This window comes from Athene cunicularia, assembly GCF_003259725.1.
Source record: "Athene cunicularia isolate RWA chromosome 6 unlocalized genomic scaffold, athCun1 chr6_part1, whole genome shotgun sequence".
In the NCBI taxonomy this organism is placed as follows: domain Eukaryota; kingdom Metazoa; phylum Chordata; class Aves; order Strigiformes; family Strigidae; genus Athene; species Athene cunicularia.
The window spans coordinates 4,252,987-4,275,724 of NW_020799105.1; the positions used below are offsets into that span (position 1 = coordinate 4,252,987).

The following is a 22,738-nucleotide window of genomic DNA, read 5'->3' on the forward strand; positions in this document are numbered from 1 at the left end:
ACACCAGAGTATATCTGGGTGCATCTGTCTTGTATCAGCTGAAATATTTTTTCTCTCTAACAGACAATCAAGGGGACATTATTTCACCCAGAACTGTTAGCGCCAGTCACCACTGTCATTACTGCATTTACTTGTGGATCTCCCCCATCTGCAGGAGGGAAGGCTGCTTTCTGAAACACCAGCACCCCTCACAGCATGCCCCAGACTTTGCCTGTTGGCATTCAGTGCACATATGTGGGACTGCCCCTTCATAGCTTAGGTGCATAGCAAACATGAACGTTACTCTTGACGGCAGGAAAAAGAAATGCAAGGTCATGCCAAGAAGGTACTGTGCCTGCTTTGAACAGTAACATTCTCAGTACTCTGGAGCCAAAAAAAAAAAAAAAAAAGAGGAGGGAACAGAGGTAAACTCCTTGATGGCAGCAAGCAAAATGCATGCTTTTGTTTTTTGAAGGTGGGCTAGAAAAGTGGCCACAGCACTGCAGCCTCTCTAAATAACATCAAGCTCCCCACATCACTGAACAGTGACTATATTTCACTAATGACACCATTAGCGTTAATCCTAGTTTATGCATTTTTTTAGGAAGTACGCAGCAATTACTAAATCCTAGCTGTGCTGGTTACAGGACAGAAACTCTTGTTCCTTTTTATTTTCCACCATATTGCCCTGCAGTGACATTCAAGTAGCTGTGCAGGTTGAACAGGGTACATTAGTCTTCCAACGTTAGATAAGCCTGTGTGGAAGCAGTTATGTCAGTTATTATCTAAATGGAGTTAACTATAAAAGTTTTAATACTATTGTAGATACATCACTTACTCTTATCTTTTGTAGTAGGTCTTTGTTAGCTTAAAACAATGCATTTAGCTCAGCAAATTTAATTAACATGTGAAGACATATTGAACTTTCCATTATCAGGCTAATAAGTAACTGAGCAGAAAAAAAAAACCTTTTTATCTTCAGGAATTAGAAACAAGACAGAGCTTTCAACAGGCAGAGGTCAAGGCCAGCCTGATCAGCTTTTTATTTTTCCTGTTCCGTCAGAGGTAAGGATAAACATCTCTAATATAAAATAACTTTCTCTAAATCAGACTAACGGATTACTCTCTATGGAGAGTAAGAAAGATCATAAAGTGACTGGAAATTAGTTTTCAAAGTGACTAACAGATTAGATAGGATTATATTTTATTCTGTGCTACCTATGCCTTATAACTAGCACAATTGCTACTCTGACAGCTCCAGCTGCAATTCCGTGACTGCAGCTTCTATTTACACCTAGATGGCATATTCACAAACCAGAACTCAAAGTTTAAAAGTTACCTGATGCCTGAGTTGAAAACCATTGCTTAGAGCTGGCTCTTGGAAGCTACATATGCAGAAATATCCTTCACCTGTCTCTTCTGCCCCAGTGTAGTCTCAAACCCTTCTTTCCCAGAAAGTACTCCCTGGTCATCCAAACACCCCCACAAACATTCTGCACTTTCCCCTCACAGTGCCCTTAGACACAATCGGTTGTAACAAAGGGACATGTTCTCTCCCTTCCAAATAAAACCATAATTGACATCATAAAAAAGCTGGTTTAGGACTTCCACAGGAAGATGATTTTTTTTTCCCCCAACAAATTTGCCACTTTTACCACCAATAACAAGAGCTAGCTGCAAATGTGAAACAAGTTTATTTTCTTAATTCTTTATGAGAGTTTTTTACCAAAGCTACAACATAAACTTATCACCTGCTGAACATGTTAACATTCGCTGAAAGAACACAATGGATTTGAACAAGGCCTTAAAGAAAGTCAGCATAAAGGATCAGTATGTGTGACATCTCTGGAAGATCTGATGTCAGTCATGTTTGCCTTGTAGGTCTATAGGCCACATTTGCACATTAAAACACACATTCTGCATTGGAATCTGAAGATTCTTCTAGGACCTTGAATACACCCATTTTTTCCTTTTTCATTTTTTCAGAAGTCTTCATTTGATCTAGGATTAAAACAAAATAAAGATCAACAATAATAGGTTAAGTGTCTGCAACCTTACTATTGCAGACATAAAAGTTGTATCTACTTTTGTTTGGATTTGGAAAGCAAGTTGATAAAATAATTTTGCTCCATCAACAGTTTGCTACTAAAAGTTTGTGCTTAACAATATTTTTCAGTTGTGTACTTTAAGCAAAAAATTCTAATTTGAATAGAGATGAGCAGTTTCTGCCTGAACTAGTCTCATCTTCCTGAGAAGAAAATGGAATGCAGTAAACCTATTTAGTGAAGTTACTAGGAGAAACATAGAAAGTTATGACTCTGCTAAGCAATATTATTTTCTAACATTGAAACACCTACATCTTGTTTTCCTAGCACTGGTAATCATTACATGCCCCTTCCAATGAATATAAAGTTAATGAAAAAGTATTTTCTTTGTATCAAATTTAATAATTATGGCTTACTGGGGCAGGAGGTGGCATTTCAGTTTCTAAAGCATTAACTATAGTTAGCTGCTGTAAATATTCAGTGCGTAATGCTAGATTAATATCTTTGTATAAACATTTGACAATTTTAATATACTAATTTTGCTCAGAATAGCCAATGGGGAAAAAAATAAGCAACCATTATAAATGATGGACACTAACAGAACAAAATAAATGGCATGTTCCAACTTGAAAGGAGAAATCAGGTTGTTTCACAGCCTGAACTTGTAACAATATAGACCATATTATCAATACATCAAGAATCATTTCCTGTATCAGCAGTCAGTTAACTGAAATAAGCAGTTTTATAAAACAATTTCTTCAGATAATGTGGGAAAAAAAATTGAAGTATAACAGTTCTCCTAAGGCAAGTTTATTTTACTCAAACTATATGTATCACACTTATTTAAGACTAGCTATCATTTTTACGTCTAAATTCTGTAATGACTGATCTTTTCTGTATCTATGCTTTCAGGCATCCTAAAATGCTGAAGGAAACAAAGGATACTAAATCTACTATTGAAATGAATTGGAAAATATTTTTTTCCTTTCTCAAAAAAGCTAAGGTTTTTTTATATCTTGGCCTGATCAGACACCAGACTTTGCAAACAACTTAAAAAAAATTTCTTTTTTAAATCAAATTCTTAAAAAAATTTGATCCACTAACAAGCCTGACAGTTCGATCCACTGACAAGCCTGACAACCTCTGAAAAGCTCAATTTTTACCCCCCCCAAATGTTAAGATTTTGAATTATGATGGTATCAAAATAAGTTTTTTAACAAGTATGCTGAAATAAGTATTTCCTGAGAATAATTTCTATTTTGATTAACTCAGCAACTTACAAGAAAAGTTGCTTTGTAGGGCACCTCCTAATCTGTTTTTCATTCTCAGGGCACACTATGAATGAATGTGTTTTTCTGGGAATACTTTTAAGTTTTGTTATTTCTTCTTCAGCAAATCCAATTGGAAATGTCAGCAAAGGGGCCAAAGGTTGTACTTCAGATGTACAACAGCTGTAGGGAAGTGAAGTTGTGGCAGCTTTTTACATATAGACTTTTACAAAATATGAATTAACTGCTGAACAGAAAAAAAAACACAGATAAAAACTCTGACTTACCAATAAGATCACTTCTATCCAAGAGTAACTTTAGATCTTTATCACTGATTACTTTTTCTTTAGATCCTTTAACCTCCCTGTTGAGGAAGAAATAATCTCTCAGTATAGATAAAAGCATGTTACAGTTAGTATTGCATAAAAGTCAATTTTCCCACATAGCAGAATCCCTAGGACATTCTTTCCACTATGAAGATCCACATACCACTTCATAAGACAAGAAAGCTACCAGACAGCTGCTTGCACACTGTAAGTTACAAATTCATGGTCCAAGAAAAATATGAAATCTACATACCTCTCATAGTCTCTGGATTTCAGTAATTCTATTAATTCCTGAGGGTCCAGGCAGCTTTTTGACTGTGCTAGACCAGATTTGCCACCTTTAAACTGATCTGTAGAAAGAAGAAATTTTAAGAAAGTACATGGGGACAAGAACAAATTCTATAAATTGTTCAATCAATGTTGGATGCACATATCGAACAAATTACTCTTGCATATCAAAACTGATGCTGTGTTTCGTTGTTTTAGCCCTCAGGTTAAATACACTAATAGCCTAACTGGTGAGAAAAAGTCAATGGTACATGAAAAGTTTACATGCAGGCCTTCCACCTTCTAGCTGTAGTATGCAGAAGAACTGATTGAAACACCAATTCAACATGCACACACGCACACACAAAGCAGAAAAGCCATTACTTACAGTAAAAACATTGTAAATAAAGTTAGATGGTGGATGCTGAAGTTTGTTCCCTTTGTATTGTAAGCTGGTTGAAACAAAGTAAGCAGTATTAACCACAAGGTAGGAAATGCATGAAAGGTATGTGGTTTGCAGAAAGAACATCCCTCAGTTTAATGGACTAGACAGACATGACAAAGTAATATACCTGACAATTTGGTTTCTTAAAGAGACTATGCTAACATCTATCCACACACAAATATGAAAAAAAAAACCAACCCAAAACAAGATTAGTACTTAAATCCTAGCACTGACGAAACTGTCAAACTCAATTGAAATTGAAGGTATTTCCTGAAAAGAGAATACAGAAACTGGGGATATCTCCACAAAAGTTAATATGGAAATTGGGGGTATCTCTGGAAAAGAGAACCAGAAATTGGTGATATCTCCTCATAAGAGATAATACAGAAATTGAAGGTATCTCCTGAAAAGCGAATGCAGAATGCACATTTCAGCAAGGCTTACTGTTCTGGGCCAAGTTTCCTCAGTTTTTATCAACACATGTACCCATTTTATTAATGGGTCTTCATCAGTCCTTTTCATCACATTCAGTGCTGTTCCTTCCTGTACCTTGGTTTCAGAAGTCCTCCCTACACCTTCTCCCATCTCCCTCCAAGGACTGTTTCTTTGTGAAATGCAAGTCAGATGCAAGTTCCAGAGGGGTTTGGGCTATAGGATTCTCTCCCCCATTAATATCTCCTGCTGTAACACACAGGATCTAGGTCCTGTCATGCATGATTAGTGATGCAGTCTCTCCCTTTTAGTCTTTAGAGTTTCACAAACTATATGGCATAAACAATAGGGACACAGAGGAAAATACATGACCCTATCAAGCACTTAACACTTTTTAAACACAAGTTTATGTACATCACTTCCTCTTAGTCTGACATCTATTAATTTAACTAAAACCACACTCGTTCTCATGCAAGTTACCTAGGCAACTTTCTTCAATAAAACAGGAGCACAAGACAGAAAGAGTAACCTGGTGCTGAGGCCAAAAAAGCATTCTGTTTTGCAACAAATTCCAGTTCTTAAGCTCCAGGACTTGTACTGTACACACTTTGCATGGTTAGACACCACCGAAAGACCTAACAAGTAAGCTTTGTGATAACCCTTCCTCATTCACTCCTCCAAAGTTCCAACACTTTTTTAGATATTCGAAATTACAGGATCCATTACATCACCTTTACATTTACACAGTGGATCCAAAGGTTCCTGAAGGAAACACCCCGACCTAAGCTGCAAGTTTTAGATATGATTCCTCAATAGTTACCAAGATAAATACTGAACTTAGTACAAAATTGAAGGCATGACCTAACCTGACACTTGTCTTCCTTTCAGTGGAACTACTCCCAGTTCCCACCGCTACTTTAGTATATGGCAGTCATCTAGTATTAGAGCCCATTCTGTTTTGTGTGCTCATCTTGCCACTTCGGTTTTAAGTTCAGGTTGGACCATAATTGATTTATTACAAAAACATTTTTTTCTTACTTAAACTGGTCATTAGCATGCCTACAAAGAGTCAACATTAGTTGGACAGGGGTTTTTTTTGGTTTGTTTCCCCCCCCCCTTAGTATACTACAAGAAGTTCTTAACCTCTTTTAAAGTTTAATATAAGGCTAATTATTGTCAGAAGCCCATACCAAGTTACAAAAATTACATTTTTCAAGTGAGCTTAGTGTTTGGAAAATGCTATAAGAAGCTACTGTCCAAATATCACAAACAGAATAAGCTATGGCAGCAAAGCATGATTTCTACAGGACCCAAACAAGAAAAACTGACCCCCAAAAGAGACATTTCAACCCAATCACTTTCTAAAGACTTTTGAGTATGACCAGCTATATAATCACGAACACAGCAAGAATCACCATTGCTCTGCACAAAAAAAATCAGGGACTGTTGTTCTATTCCACACTGGTTAATTGTTCAAACAGGACTATTCCATTGTGGTTATAACTTACTGTTCTTAAACTCAGGAGGACACAAACAGGGTGCTGAAATTTTTTAGTGATTTTACAGCTCTAGATTTTGCAATCTCAACCATGTTTAGTAGGAATGCCTCAGAAATCAGCTTTCTATAGTCTCTACTCATTTTACCCATCTTAATAGGAACACTCCCTACTCAAGCAAGATTGCCAGTGCAACTGGAAACATCTATCGCTAAATCTCACATCATGAAATGCTGCTCTAGATGTCACTTAGGTAGGCATATTCTTCCAAATAAGGAGCTGCTATAAACTGCAAGCAGTAGGAACTTTTTAATCTGCTTTTCCATTTATATTCTGGTTCATTTAATTTGATTTTAAAAAGATAATTAACACATACGTCAATGCTAGAAGTCCAAAAACATTTGGGTCAAACAAACTATCATCTTGCAGACAAGTTGCCAACAAGCCCAGAGTTCTGCTCCCTTATTGCCTGGTTTTACTTAGATTTCTTCCAGGTAGGTTCACTGTTCCATCACCCTTTTTTTTTTTCCTTACCTACTAGCAAAGGAGTAGTCGTAACATGGTGATTCCAGAAATACTAGAAGTGCTTTCCTTTAATTTGCTGCAGAAGTCATCTGCAACATGTCTAAGAATGCATTTTGGAAAGTACTACTATATAGCCACTTGTTGGGAGGATGAAGCTTTTTGTGTTTAAGAAAAAACACTAAGCAGTCACAAAACAGTAGTAAGAGTTCTCTCTTGAGATTTAAAGAAGAAACACATGCTTACAGGAAGTCATGAGAAAAAGATACTCACTTTTGTGGATAATCAACTTCTCCAGCTTCCTTTTGGCAGCAGCTCTCTCCACAATCTTCTGGTCAATAGTATTTGCTGTCACAAGACGATAAACAACCACCGGCTTTGTCTGGCCAATTCTGTGACACCTGTCTTGGGCCTGCAAGTCTGACTGGGGATTCTGAGCAGATAAAGAAACAAGTTAGCTCCACCATTAACCTTTTTTTTTTTTTTTTTTTTTTACAGGCACTATTTTTCAACAGTGAGCTCTAAGAGTCAGAATAGAAGCAATAAGCAGGGCAGCCGCAGTATAACATAGCTCTACATCTCTTTAAACTCATCCATGACAAGCTCTGCTGTTGTAGATGCACCAGCTTCTGCACTATCTGCTGCAGTTTTCAACAGATGGATATTTTGTATCACAAATTTAGCTGAGGGTGTTGGTTGTAGGTTTGTGGGTTTTTATTTCTGGATGTTAAGAAAAAGGATTTAAAAAGTTTTCAGACATTTCTGAACTTGCCTTAGCTGCCCTGAAGCTGAATAGTCATGCAAAGAGCAGAGCTGTCTATTAAAATAAAGTGAAGATGCAGAGGTCCTCAGTCATTTCCTTTCATACCTTGCTTCTTCCCAGTTCTAGACTCACAAGAGCTGCAGAATCCTAACTATCTAAAAACTTACATGGCAAGTCACAGGAGAAAATAAATTAGAGGAGCTGGCCCTAAAATGACAGCTGCTGGCAACAGGGAACCTGTAGAAGGTCCATCTGTGTTCAAACTTAAAATAACTGAAAGAAGAAAACTTATCTTCAACAGTAACAGAAAAACCCCTCCTGCTTTTGGTGTAACTCAGGGGCAAACAGGTCAGTTTTGGGAATGAACTCTTAATGTTGTATTCTATAAGCTAGGACTTTTCAAACAAGGTTGCATATTTCAATATATAACACATATACTACTTAATATCATCTTTATGTTAACACCTCATTAAAGTTACAGAAATGGTCTATACCATAATGGGTTAGTAAATTATTGCCAAAAGCATCAATAGAGCATTTTATGATACATGTCACTATGTTAATGGTCTGTCAACATACCCAGTCACTATCATATATGATAACTGTGTCTGCCGCAGTTAAGTTAATGCCCAAGCCTCCAGCTCTTGTGCTCACTAAGAACAAGAAGACTTCAGGGTCAGTATTAAATTGATGCATCTGAAAAAGAATTTCACTATTAAAAAACAGCAGATGGACCAAATACAACATAGCTAATGTTTTATTTTGATATACCCATGTTTAAAAAGATGAACACAGATAAAATACAGCACATGCTGTCAGAGGCCAAACTAAGGCTTTAAAAAAAACACTGCATACATTTGGCACAGGACAAGACCAAGAAGTGAAACAGCTGTATTTTCTGATCTGAATACTCCAGTCAAGGAGTTGTATAACAGAGAATGGAGCTGACTATAGTGAGATACGGTCCAAATCACATTCACGTCCATATAACCTACCCTCAGCGATGATCAAGGTGAGCACAGTCCAAACTGGCAGAGCCTAAAACCCATACCTTCTTATTGACAGAAGCCGCAATCTAAAACACTGATGCCAACTTGACTGTATCTTCCAGCCGCCCGGTATACCTCCTCCTCTTGCTTCAAAACTAAGAGTAACTTTCTGGCCTCCTACTTCAGCATCTAGCCTACTTTCAGTGCAAGATGTTTCCAAAAGTCAGCACAGCTCCTACCAGGTCTGCAATACCAATCAAAACCTAGTTTACTTGGTCTGACCACCTACCTGCTGATAGAAAACTGAAAGCATACAGTACTTTTCAGGACTTTGATCACAGCAGAGAAAAAGAAACCATCACCCCACTGCCAGGTGGAAGCAGCTACCAAAGCTCCCTAAAAGTCTCTGGGCTTTCCTGGACATAAGCATCTGCAGCACCAGCAGCAAATCATGGAGCCAGGAAGAGCATTGCTGAACTTAGGTGACCTGGAAGATTCCTCTCATCCTGCACCCATACCACACTGTGGTAGGCATACAATCAACTCCTAAAAATCCTTTAAAAATAGCAGTACAAAATTTTAGCAGCTTAATAAAAGTCACTATGGTTTGCTGACAAGTTGCTAGTTAGCCTTTCCTCTAAGAATCAGCTCTAACAGTAGCAACCTAAGTGTTTAGGGGTTTGGTTTTCCTCAGCCACACTGTGGCACTGAAAGAAATGGAGCAAAGGGAAGCACAATTTGAGTGAGATGATGTGTAATCTGCCACTGTTCTTCCTTATCTTCATAAACATTAGTGCATACTTTGGAGACCAGATGGCAATTGCAGCACACTGCCTAGATATCCTGTGCACTTCCTCCATATATGCATTGCTCTTACATCCCTGAAAACCCTCAGAGGTGGTTTTCCAGAACCACCCTGCATGGCTGCTCTTCATAGTAAGTGTATGTCTCACTAGTAAGGCATTTGTGGTTACCTGAAACCATTACAAACATGCAAGAACAAATGACTGCGCTGGAACAAATCCATCTGAAGTTACAGGTGTCCCATGAGGTAGAAAATATACTGGATGCTAGGAAACCATACACGCAGAGTAAATCTAGGATTAGCATCTGCCACAATCTAAATATAATACATACTTCATATTTCATCAGAGTACATGAGCACCCATCATTCTAAGTATACCCCAAAATATTTTATGAGCTGCAGATATTAAAGCAGCGGCAAAGATGTCCATTTCCAACACAGATGTCTCTTGCCTATTAAAGGCAAAATGCTCTGGGAAATCATATTCCAGTGTCACAGGAACAAGCAGGCTCAAAGGACATGTACATCTACTTACATTTTCTTCTCTCTCCGAGTAGGACATAGAGCCATCCAATCGACTAAATTTGAAGTTTCTCAGATAGCAGTAATCCATCAAAATGTCAAGCATCATGGTCATTTGCGAGAACAACAAGACCTACAAAACCAGGAAGTTTCCTTAATATCATTTTTTGCTTATAAGGAAACAACTATGCCCCCATCCCCAATCAATAGCTTTACCTTATGTCCTCTCTTTTTTAGCTCGGGAAGCATTCGGTCCAAGAGTAGAAACTTGCCTGAATTTTTTACTAGATCTTCATCAACCTTGGTACAGGGGAGAGGGGATCATATATTAGGAGGGAAGGATACAAAAGGTTTCCCTGACTCAAACACCAAAAGCTGTCTAAAAGCTTCTCACAGGAACAAGCTTGCACCATCTTCTTAACCAAAAGCCGTAAGATTGGAAACAACGCTGATTTTAGCAAACTACACTGAATCAGTTAAATAAGGATGAAACTAAATCAAACCCCATCATTTTATACACTCAAATAATTTTAAAGACACCTAATTAGTTCTCATCCCATTTCTGGAAGGAGAAACCCTGATGATTTAATTTTTTTTACATGGAAAAGCAGTCGTTACTTTCCCAGCCTGTAATTAATGCACAAGGCTTCCACCTACTGGATACCACACAGCACTGCTGAAAAAGTTACTACAATCAGCCAAGTGACAAAAGTTCACCAAACAAGTTTTCACACTGCTATCTTAGACCACACTTTTGCTCGAGTTTGTTAGATAGAATTCTTGCTATAGGTTAAGAGCAGGGAGGGACATAGAAGCTTCTCAGGCCTGAGCCATATAGTAACCACCTTGATAATTCCTAATTAATTTTCCTGAGCAAGTACTAACTCTTGCAAGTGGTGTCAGCTGTCAAACAGTCTATATTTCCTACACATGAACCAATTTCCCCTCATCACCCAGACTGGGCTATCTGCTTTTCATGCACTGACTTTACACTGATAAACTTCAGCAGCTTGCTGTTGAGTGCAGATGAATCTGTTATTCACTGAACAGGAAACATGACTACACATGCCTACAAAACTACATATGGCATGTGCAAGCAGCTTCCAGTTGTTCGAGATTCTTTCAATTCAAATTACTTCACACTTTCCTACATTGCCAACTGCTTTGTGTATATTAAACTACCAGCTGGAGGTTGTGATATAATTTGGAGTTTTTCCCTTTTGAGGGGGAGAAAGTATGCTGTATTCTCTGATCAGACTGTTGTACTTGGTTCAGCTCTTCAACACTCACCCTTAGAAGTCACCACTGCACCTCCTGCCATGTGTACAATTTACACAATCAACAGTTCACTAAGGTCAGCATTTTTTTTTTTTAAATTAACCTTTGTGAGGAGAGCTTGAGGCAGATCCTAATACACCTTGAGTCAACAGAACTCAGCAACTGTTTGAATTCAGCAACTTTGCTCCCAGCAGATGAGTGCTGACATAATGAAGAATGCTACGCCATCACTATGCAAAGGCTAAATGGGCACAGAGACTGAACTGGTCTCTGCAACTGGTGCTGCAAGAAGCTGCAAATAATGATTCAGTACTGTGCTGGAATTCAACAGGGAGACATATGCCAGATACATTGAAAAGGTCATTCTTTACTGCCGTCAGCTCACAGTATATTGCTTTTAAATGCCTGGAATAATTTTTCTTGCAATCCTTTAAAAATGTGTACCTTGAATTGTTGTGTAGCAGGGTCCAGTGGATATTCAATCAGATAGGGGTGATTACAACATTTCCTCAGTAACATCATAATATTCTGCAGTTTAAGGTTCACCTCAGAATCCATGGGAATGCTCACATCTACCACTGGCCTGAAAATAGACATCATCTTATTAGTACAGAAAGGGTCACATTATTATGCTACAGATACTAAAGAGAAAAATAATAAAAAAACCAAAATCAAGCAATGGATTTGCATGCTGCGTCAAACATCCTTAAAATCCCTCATAGTTAGTAAAGCGATCACCAGACAAAACTTCTTTTAGTGCCACACTTGGCACTGAAGGCACAAGGGTTTGCCATTAGTTTAAAATACAGGGCAGTAATCAGTAGTAATCAGAAGCAGAAAAAACAACTTGTGCAAGTCACCCAGCAGAAAAAGGAACAGAAGCAAGCCCTCTCTCGAACAAGTGGTCAGATCTCCTATGGCAATACATAAGCTATTCCATAATCAGCTCTTTGCCTATCTCATTTCAGTCACACATACACACACGTTGCAGGATCCACAACAAATACAGATGTGGAAGAACTGAATGCCTAAGTACCATCTCCAACATAAAGGATCCATGCCTACCATAAAACTAAACCAAACATATATAAGTGTCTGTTCTTGCAAAGTACACTGGACTACAATAAAAATCTAGCAACACACACATTTCAAGCCTGAAGATTAACCTCATTTTCCTTATGCCCAAGGGACTCTCAACCAATTTAGAGCCACCAACAAGAGACCTTGCCAAACCCAGGAATGAACATGATTCTTCAGCTCCCTCAGTCCCAAACCTTAACTCTGATATTAAATCACCAGAAAGTGACTAATACCTGTCACCAAAACAGCAACAACTGTATTGGCCATTTGACTTCCAGGCCTCAGCATAAGCCTATGTATTTTACAACATTTAGCAAGGAAACTACTCCTCCCTTTTCTCCAGTCTTGAGCCCAAACTTTGCTTCAAGTATTCCTGAGTAATTCCACAAAAACCTAGGACTTAACTGTAGTTAGCACACCAGCATCTTCCCTTGTCCTGTCTTTGAGTCAATGAAAGAAAAGATATTCCTGTGAACATAATTGGACATTGGAGACAAGAGGTTTACCTTAAGCTTGCAAAGCCTGCAAAACCTAGCAATAAGCCAAGCTCTTCAGCTCTGTCCTCACTGCTAGCTGTAGCCAGGACCTAAGCCACTACAATGAAGTTTCAACTACCAAAAAACTAAGATGAAACAGTTCTTCCCTGGCTGGCACCCAACACCATCTCAGACCATGAGGCTTTGGTGAAACCGCAGTTCTTCACTACCAAAGCGTTTTCAGCCCGAAGGAATTACATTTCACACTAGGACATTTTAGCTCTTTATGGGATTATCAATAGCACTATTGTCACAGGACTTACCTACAACTGTGACTAATGAAAACAGGGACTCAAGAAGCAATTTTATTGCTAGATCTTGCAAAGGCCACAGGTCTAGGAGTAAACATCTTGTAGTTAACCATAACTCTAATGAGTCAGTGAGCAATGCTACAATCATTGAATAAGGAAAGCTCTGGAAGCAAACTAAGAGGGAGATATTAAGTATAATTTTAAAAAAAAAATTTATGGCAGATACCTCTCTTTTTCTACTTCCTCTTGCATTTTGCTGATCAATTTTTCCAAGTCATCAGACGAACCATTACGTTCTTCACAATAATTAACCAGTTTTCGACTACGGCGTTTTGGTCGGCCTGTAGGACTCAACTCAACTACTTCTTCCTGTGGGAAATAACATTGCCATCAACAGCAGATAGCTTCAGATTCAAAGGCTGACCCAAGATTCTCAATACTGAAAAGGTCTCAGTGATATGTATCAAATGCAGCCCAAACTTTAAAGGTCTATAATTGTAGATTTTGAAAGTTTCTGCTTGATTTTTAAAAGCTGCATTAGTACCTTACTGGTTTTAGAGCATAAATTGTCAACTCTATGAAAACTGTCTTTTTCCCCCCCAAGCTACAAATAAGGAGTTTCATTTTGTTCTTGATTATTAGTTCTTTGCCCACTGAGGCCAGTCACAGTAACTGCCATTGAAAGAGATAACAAAAGGATCAGACTAAATATTTAAGCAAAAAGTGGGTTTAGCTACAATGGTAATAAAGCAATACTGATGTGGTTTTGTGCACAAACCATTAATAGCAAGCAGATTTCTAACATCCGTATCAATAGGTACCTCATTATTTCCAAGCAGTTTCCTAATGGTGCGATTTACAATGGCAGTATAGAAAGTTTCTTGCTTCTTTGACAGCGGTGCATATACCACAACTTCTCGTTTAGGAGGAACCTCAAGAGCAACATCAGACTTCAGTCTTCTTAGTAAGAAAGGTGTCAGAATCTGAAATGTTGGGTAGATGTGTTACTCAAAGCTCTCAACATGGCTACTTAAAAAAACCCCAAAAAAACCAACACACAAACAAGTCTACTGATATAATGCTATTTTGACAATTAAAGCAAGGGAGTTAATTTGCAGTTCCATATTTCATTTTTTAATATGGATCCCTACTCCAAAACTCAAAAATTTTCTGCACATACTAGTAATACACGTGTTCAAACACCACATTCATTGCCATTTGAAAAATTCTGAAGTGTTTGTAAGTGTGCAGTAGTAACTACATTACAGAGCTTTCAAATAGTTTTTTTTAACTGAAAGTAATTTTATTATGAAACATCTTGTTTTGATTATATTTCTTAAGTTATTTCAGGAAGGCCCCAAACCTTTAACCAAAGTAAAAAATAGTCAGTAACAATTATAATCTAGAAGATACAATTTACATCTCTCACCATCAGATTATGATGGGAAAATGATAGCTCGGTAAGCATTTATTTCCACACCTCCCCTTAAAAAAAAAAATACAATTTAGAATGGAGTGTGTAGTTTTGAAGACAGGTACATTATACAGCTTATTAGGTACCTTATAAATATATTCAGTTCAACACATAAAAGGTTACATAAATTCCCTCAAAGTTATCTTTCAACAAAACAAATACACCAATTAAATCTTTTGGCAAACAGAAGCAAGCAACTACAATTAAGTCTGACCAAACTCAATTCAGTTCCAAGAATAAAAATGAGTCAAAGAGGTATACTGTCCCTTTCAGCATTTATAAGTGCTGTAAAGATTGAAAAAAAACACCCCACAAGTCTAAGGAAGTCCAGAGGCATCAAAGAACTCAGATCCATAAACAGGATTTTGACACACTTCATAATAACAGTCAATGTTAGAAATAAACAATGAAACACCAACATAAAGAATAAGTGAGAACCTGATGCAGCATATGCAAGATGTTTTGCTCCCTTTCCTTAGCAACAATATCTTCGGCAGTTTCTGTAATGCTGGTAATATCAAACCAGGATTCAAAGCTATAAAAACGAAACAACAACAAAATAGCTTACTCCATAGCTATTATTGTTCGTTATTTAAGTATATTATTCTTACTGTGATTTATGAAAAACAAAGCACTAATATCCATCATGAATAGCGTGACAGGAGGTATTTCTGAAATGTATCTGTAAATTCAGATGCTTGAGGTTTAAAGTGATTGGTAAAAATACTTGTATTAGAATATTCACTATGATCTATTATATTTAATCTAGCCTGTATCTTTTTCCAAAATTAGTCTAAGAACTGTTTTAACACTATTCTTCCATCCGACCCTCTACTGTTTCAGAAAAGGATCTGTCTCCCATGGGTCCCATGTCTGCCAGCCTCATGCAGCTTTCTCTAGCACCTTAAGAGAATCTCAAGCAGCACCAGGCACTTATGATAGGACAAACATCTCCCCTCCCAAACGCTCATGTCTTCACTCAGAGTTGAGCTTCCACTATCCATAGAACTGATAATTTCTTACTTACTTTCTGCAACAACTAAGTGTTAAGAAAAGACATATTTCAAAGCCTTTGCCACCTAATAATCATACCAAATTACAACCATACCACAAAACCGATCTTCATATGCTGATACAAGTTTAATAATTAAAGAGTCACAATAACAGCCAAAGAGAACAAAGGGGAATAGTTTTCACCATCAGATCGCAACCTACCTTTTAAGATCATCAAACACATCTGGCAACAGGAAGTTAAGCAATGACCAAAGCTCTGCCAAGTTGTTTTGCAGGGGAGTACCAGTCAACAAGAGTTTATTGTCTGCATTAAATTGTTTCAGTTCTCTGATAAGACGACAGTTCATATTTTTAATCCTGTGACCTTCATCTACTATCAGGTATTTCCAGAAACAGTGCTACAAAAACAAAGGATACTTCAGTAAATCTTAGCTTTACTCCATCAAAACACATGCCAGATGAGACAAGCAGCAACCAATGTCTGATACTGCCCATTACAAAGATTCTATTTACTGTTGTTTCTCTCTTTGCCAGAATGGAAGAGCTGAGTCCGAACAGTTAATATGCCATACATCTGCTTCACAGTGACTGCATTTAGAAAGCTTAGATGAAGACAGTAAAACTTCTGCAAGAAACTCATCTTGCTGAAACAACCATTCTGACATTAACCACGATACTTATACACTTTTACTCCAAGTCTCCCTCACCATCACCTGCATAATGAAAAGAGCAGGTAGGTTGTAACTATCTGCCTACTTCATTTCTTTAACAGCACTCTGTTTGAAACTTCTTAAGAATAGAATGCCAGAGCCACTGTTACCAAGGAAACAGAAGCAAATGCCAATATAAATGCTTCAGTATGGCACTCATATAGGCAGCCCATAGGTTGGGTTGTTTTTTTGTTTTTGGTTTTTTTTTTACTATATGCAGCAGCATTGCTATTAGATGAGGTATTCCACCTGTCCTAGGGCTTTCAGGAGAACTTAGATACCTGCAGGGCATTTCTGTCTCGCATTGCTATTTCAAAGGAAGTGATGACCACAGGATAGATCTGCAATGATCCTTGCCGCCTCTGAATTTTACGAACCAGTTTACGACGTTCCTGTTGAGCTCCATGATAGAGCATTAGTGGAATCTGAAATAAAAGAGGTTTGGAAGTCAGGTGAACTAAGATCATTTAAATTAATAAAAGATAGTAGATTAATTAGCTCTTTTACAAGGCTGTAAATACATAGCAAGTCATGGCACAGTGTGTAATAACCACATAAACAACTACAATTAAACTAATGTTTTATACAGAGAAAGTTTCAAGGCAAAGAATTAACTAATTTGTTCTTTTAAAGGAAGAAAAATAAAAAAAATATTAATTTCTTTTACCTCTGGAGTAAATCTCTTGAATTCAGACATCCAATTTGGAAGAGTAGACAAAGGACCACATACTAAGAATGGACCAGGGACTCCTCGCTCCACCATCAGTGCTATTGTCGCAATACACTGGATTGTCTTCCCCAACCCCATTTCATCAGCTAAAATGCCATTGATACCATTTTCCCAAAGCATCTGCATATATAGAAAAAGAAATGTAAATGCTAAATATCCAACACACCTTAGGAACAACAGACCTCTTTTACATTTAAGAATGTAACACTTGTACGAACCCTCTACTAGGCACATTTTATATTACAGACAAGTAAGATTTCTCCATTATGAAAATAAACATAGGTATCTAGTAAACCCCAGACATTCATATGTAGCTGTATGTGCTTCTAGCCAATTCAGCACTTGACTAAGAGACAAAAACTAGAACGGTATCAAAGAATGTAAATTAGTGTTACCTCAAAACACTCTTCAACTGCAAGGGCAGCTCATACTGAGTTTTTACTCACCCCAGCTCCATAGAATTCCCTTAGCTTTCCTCTAAGTCCAAGTCACTGTGCTGATGTTTCAGTTTTATCTGTTCAAGTAGCTCCTACAGGCACCGCTACTGCAGCATAGCAAAAAGGTGCAATTCCTGACCAACACAGCCAGCTGCTCCAGCCAGCATTCTTTTGTGCAGACACTGCCTATTCTGGCAAGTGACAGAGCAACCTCTCACAAAAGGACAGACACAGAAGTGTTCTTTGGCTACTCTATCTACTACTCAAAGATTTATAAAGGTTATTACAACTGAGGGCCCAATGAAGACTTTTTTCTCCTCCCAGAACAGGCCTGTCTTCCCTACACACTTCCCAGTGACAGAAAAGAGTGAGTTTAGTGGCACTCGCTTATGAGATCAGCCTAAGTCTGTTAAAACAAGATATATATGCTTGTGGGGAAGAAAAAAACCTATGGGAAATATGAGAGCAGTACAGAATGAAAATTAGTTCTGTCTGGCTCTGATAATTAAAAAGTAAAGTTTTTCTAATCTGGCTTGCAAGCAGAAATGGGTACAAGTTAAACAAATATGTGGGCAATTTTTATGTCGTTTCTTTAGTTCTTGATTTCAAAAGCTGAAGACAAAACATTTTTAAACCATTGTGTTAGTATTACTAGTTAGATTCCAAGAGAATGGAAAGCTCAGCCATGTCAGCCCTGCAAGGTAGTGGGTCCTTAAACACCTATGGGTTTGTTATTCAAGCCCTTAAGAGAAAGATAGTAAGAATGTCCCTTGGTAATATGCATAGTCCTTCTGCTTTCGCAATGTATTTGTAAAAAGGGGCTGAAAAGACAGTTGAGTTGAACAAGAATATTGATGGAGAAAGGGAAGATGGAGAACAAAGCAAAAAGTCTAAAGAAATACTTAAAAACACAAATATCCTCCCCACACTGAAACACTGTATCTGCTGCTTGACAACTTTTTCAGAACACCAGATTCTTTTATCATGAGAAATCATAAAGAACTGTCTGTCCCTCCTTCACCTTCCCTGCACCAACTATGATCACAGACTTCTAGTGTCTCTTCCCTCTCCATTTCTCTGTTTCCAATCAGCAACAGATTCAATTACATCAACAATCACTCACCCTCAGCCACTCCATGCCTTCCACTTGGTACCACCTCATTACACCTCCAGCAAAAATCTTTGGCTGCTGAAAAGGCACTGGTTGTCCATTAAATTTCCGTACTGGATCAAGAAATTGCTTGGCACCGTGTCGTACAGCTTGACACAATCTATCCTTAATGACACTATTTGAGTCTCCAATTTTCTGCAGGTCTTCTGGACACAGGTTGCCAGAAGAGCTTTCATCCTATAGAGGAAAGTTCAAGGGACATGTGATTAAGTGGAATGCACATCAAAGCCCAGAGAAGACATACTTTTGACCAATTTACAGCAGTCTCAATTTGCAGTGAAGTAAACCAGTCCAGTTTAAAGATATGCTATAAAATATAAAAAGCCCTCCCTCCCTTTGGGCTTAACACAAACTGCAATAACATGTGATAACATACCTCATATTCCGGTTTACTTTTTTTTGCCACTGATAATATTTCCTGGAAACAAAGAAAAAAATACGTTTATATACTTTTCAACCTTAAAGGCTACTAGAATTTGGATCTCATGAGATTTTTTAACTGAAGAACCTGGACATACTTTAAAAAGCTTTCCATATAATATCATTAGTCATACAAGGGACTCTAAACAAGGCCACACACCAGAAAATGCATTCCAGTTACAAAGGGTAACTGAAAATTCAACTGGCGATGGTCTCTTCACAGCCTGCCTCTCCAAAGACTTTTTAAAAAAACCACACATCTGAATTCTACAGGTCTGACAACATTGCTTGTTACATAGATCTTTGTTGGAAGAAAATAATGTTACAGACAGACTACTGTTGGCTGATAATCTCTAATGGCAATGTACAAGAATGTATTGCTCTAAATTACAGATACCACACAGTGATTGCCTCACCAGTTAAAATTTGTGCTACAAAAATCCAGACAAGTCTATTTATAGTTATGGCCTACCTCTTTGGACATAATTTCCGAGATGTTGTACATCCCATCTTCTCTCCCTCTCTTCCTTTTTGCACCTGTAAGATAATATTTGAGTTTATACAACACATTAAGCATTAAAGAAACTAAAACCACCAGTACTGACAAAAGGCAAAGCCTAATACATTACCTGATTTATCCTCTTTGTCATCAACTAGATTTTGACCCTAGAAAATAAACAGAGGAAGAGGTTCATCCTCTTATGCATCTCTATCATGACACAGATAAAAAGATGTAATCAGTCTCAAACCATTGCCTTTGAAAGCCTGTAACACTTTTGCTATTAAGTAGGGTTTTTTTAAATACAGGAAAAAAAAATGTTCCTGCTTATCTTTTTATTATTTATTCAGCATCTTGGCTGAATAAATAATCATTGCTAAAACAAAAACTTCCTCAAGACAAATGCAAACCATTTTCTTTAGTATAAATTAGTCAGAAAAATCTCCTTAAGATGACTGTCAGCGTATGCAACTTTTAAACACTTTTAAACAGGCTTACTATGGTTAAAATTAAGATACCAGGCAGATCCTGCAAGTCAAATATTGGCTAATCTAACTTACTTAGTTGATCTACACTGATCAAAACTGACTTGTAATTTGTCAGCACTTTCTATAGAAAGTTGCATAAAATAGCTAGTTAATCTTACCTTAGCAGATTTTAACAATATCTCTCTCTTTTTTTCTAACTTCTCTTTCCTCCTTTGTTCCTAAAAAAATAAAAACCCACACACATTTCTTATCTTTCAGTAACACCCACAAGAGAACTATACCTTATAGAAGCAATGAGGCATAGGTAGTCTACAGACTTTGTTTTTGACATCTCACTAAAAGCCTCTATTCTGACATAGCTTAAAATGATAAAGCAAAACTTGGAAAAGAAAACGCAACTGCTATGAACTGCTTGTCAGCATATACTTTAAACACTCAAATACAGTAGTTTAGAAAGACTCCAACAAAAATATTCCCAATTGCAAACTCCTTAAGATCGCATCTACTGCAGTACATTTTCCATGTATCCAGCTCCCCTTTAACTTCTACAGGTTACCACTTGTGTTTGTTGTGGAACAGAAAGTTATGTAAGTAGCCTACAATGCCTTTACTGACGAAATGCTTTCACATCTTGAAGAATTTAAGATTTTCATTACATCTACTATTTCTACTTGCTGAAAGCAAAAGGACCGTAGAAAGAGGTAAGAGAACTTGTTATTTATCAGATGGAATAAGATTTAGTACTGACACATGCATTCTATCAATGCAGTAACCATGAACTCAAGCTGACAGTTAAACGAGAAAAATATTTTAGAGAAGAGGTTCCTGTAATCAGTCGGTGTTGCTTTTCTGAGAACGTCGTTGCCCTGAATTTTTCCTAAGATTCTCCCTCCTTCTCAAGCATAAACTCTTACAAGCTGGTACATAAAGGTACAATTAAGAAAGTAAAGATAAAGCTAGCTATGAACTCAGCAGCCCATGGATTAAAAAAACCCAACATCACATCATTTTATGGAGGCTACTGCTTGGAACAGCATGACCCCAGATCACTAATTTATAAATCTGATTGAGGAAGGCCTACATCAGCATCCTGAAGACATGACTCATGCTCGGCCTTCAGTAATTAACACAAATAGGCTGAACAACCACTTACTTGTCAATTCTTTGCATCTTCTATCCTCCCTCCAGGTTTTCTAGCTTCCTTAAAGTTTGTTTCTTATTTGAAATATTTGTTTTCTCTTCCTAGCACTCAGGCCAACAGAAGAATTGTAAATATATCAGTGGCACCTTTACACTGTGATTTTAAATTATAATTCATGCTCTTCCCAGTCTGATTTATCTATTAATTTACCGAAAAAAATCTGAATATTATGTAAAGCACCATTCCTGGGCAGTAGTACCAGTAGATTTTCATGTTATTGCAATCTTAACAGCATTTTTACTTCAGTTGAAACAACTGGATGGAAAAAAAAACACCAAACAGATGGCAGCCCATCTTAAGAATCCCCACTGAAGACAAGAATACACCTACCTCTAGTTGCTGCTGTTCCATTTTGGTTAACAAGAACTTGGAATAGATGTTGCTTTTTTCCAATAAATGCTGAAGCCTCTTATAGCGCATTTCACTTGACTCCCTGTCCCAAGAAGTGCGAGCCTGGCGAACACAAAGATGTCAAGCATTTATAGATGCTTCAGAACTACTGCTTTTAATACAATGCAGGGTTCTTCTACAGGATAACTACAGTTGTCTCACACACGACCTTTCCCTTGCAGTCATGACACATCTATGATTCGTGAGTGTATGGACTATGAAGTCTTGCAAGATGGATGTAACTGAGGGTTGCATTCACTTAAATATGTAAGCAGAGCTCTGCAACACACATGCCTCCAGTGCAGTAGCACAAGGCATTCAAGGGCTCAAAGATGTCTCAACTCCAATTTATAGATTTGGAGCAAAATAATATTTAGGTTTATTTGAAGACTGCAAAATTTAGGAGGAAAAAAAAAAAAAAACCACACTACCTGGCAAAATTCAGCAGTTTCCCACATATTAGTTGGGACTCCTCCACGTGCCATTTGCACAAACGTAGTTTTTCATTATGAAAAAGCTATTTAGCCAGCTACAAAATTATCATGCCTAATTTACAGAGGTCAGGTCAATTCCCAATGTGAAAACAGTAGCTTCTGCTTGCTTTGCTTACAAAATCCACACATGCTTTACAAGTAATTTCTGCTGAAATGCTTTGCAAATTACTCTTTAAAACTCAGATCAAGACTCCCACAAAAAGTAAAAAAGCATTTACCTTTACATTGTCCGTTAGACTGACATATCAAACAAGTGAAAATGTATAAATTAGCATCTCCAAGAGAAACCCCAGAAAGGCAAGAACAAGAGCTTTACAAGATGCTTATCTATGCCATTGCCTTCAGAAAAAACACTGGGAGAAGGGCATGCTGAATCTTCTGAAACTAAACAGACTAACAGGCAGGGAAAAACAGTATTAGCTGAATCATGGGACAAACTGTGTGACACAGAAAAAGGGGAGCATGTCTCTCTCCCCCAGAAATCACACCTTTATTTTCCACAAGAAGTACTCCACGCAATTCTCATCATGTAGCTATCACCCTATTCTTTTATGAGAAGATGTATCTCCACAAGTTCTCTGGGGTAAGAGACTGCCTTTCAGTGATTCTCCATACAATTTTTATTTTCTTCTGCTCTCTCCAATCGGTATTTTTTTCCTTCAAATGAAAAGTACTTGAACTCAGAAAGATCAACCCTTGATGGCAA

The 22,738-nt window shown here is 37.6% G+C and overlaps 1 protein-coding gene across 1 annotated transcript; it reads right to left on the reverse strand.

Moving 5' to 3' along the window:
* Nucleotides 1-3,643: 3,643 nt before the first annotated feature.
* On the reverse strand, nt 3,644-21,597 carry HELLS (helicase, lymphoid specific). The gene is made up of 20 exons (XM_026851547.1): nt 21,479-21,597; nt 20,106-20,165; nt 19,590-19,626; nt 19,433-19,497; nt 18,917-18,958; nt 18,493-18,717; nt 16,870-17,052; nt 16,484-16,627; nt 15,694-15,890; nt 14,917-15,013; nt 13,826-13,987; nt 13,231-13,373; nt 11,582-11,720; nt 10,076-10,159; nt 9,873-9,992; nt 8,123-8,239; nt 7,054-7,213; nt 4,274-4,337; nt 3,872-3,968; nt 3,644-3,656 (listed from the first exon to the last, which is right to left on the reverse strand). The coding sequence occupies exons 1-19, from the start codon at nt 21,566-21,568 to the stop codon at nt 3,959-3,961; spliced, it is 2,139 nt and encodes a 712-aa protein (XP_026707348.1). The 5' UTR covers nt 21,569-21,597; the 3' UTR covers nt 3,644-3,656; nt 3,872-3,958.
* Nucleotides 21,598-22,738: the final 1,141 nt, after the last annotated feature.

What these genes read in the sequence shown, in the direction of transcription:
- HELLS (XM_026851547.1), bottom strand. Translation starts at nt 21,568, where the DNA reads ATGCGCTATAAGAGGCTTCAGCATTTATTGGAAAAAAGCAACATCTAT. An exon ending in CGGAAATTATGTCCAAAGAG is followed by an intron (nt 18,959 to 19,432) that starts GTAGGCCATAAC and finishes CTTTGTTTCCAG; the next exon opens with GAAATATTATCAGTGGCAAA. An exon ending in AACTGCTTGGAAATAATGAG is followed by an intron (nt 13,374 to 13,825) that starts GTACCTATTGAT and finishes TATTTCCCACAG; the next exon opens with GAAGAAGTAGTTGAGTTGAG.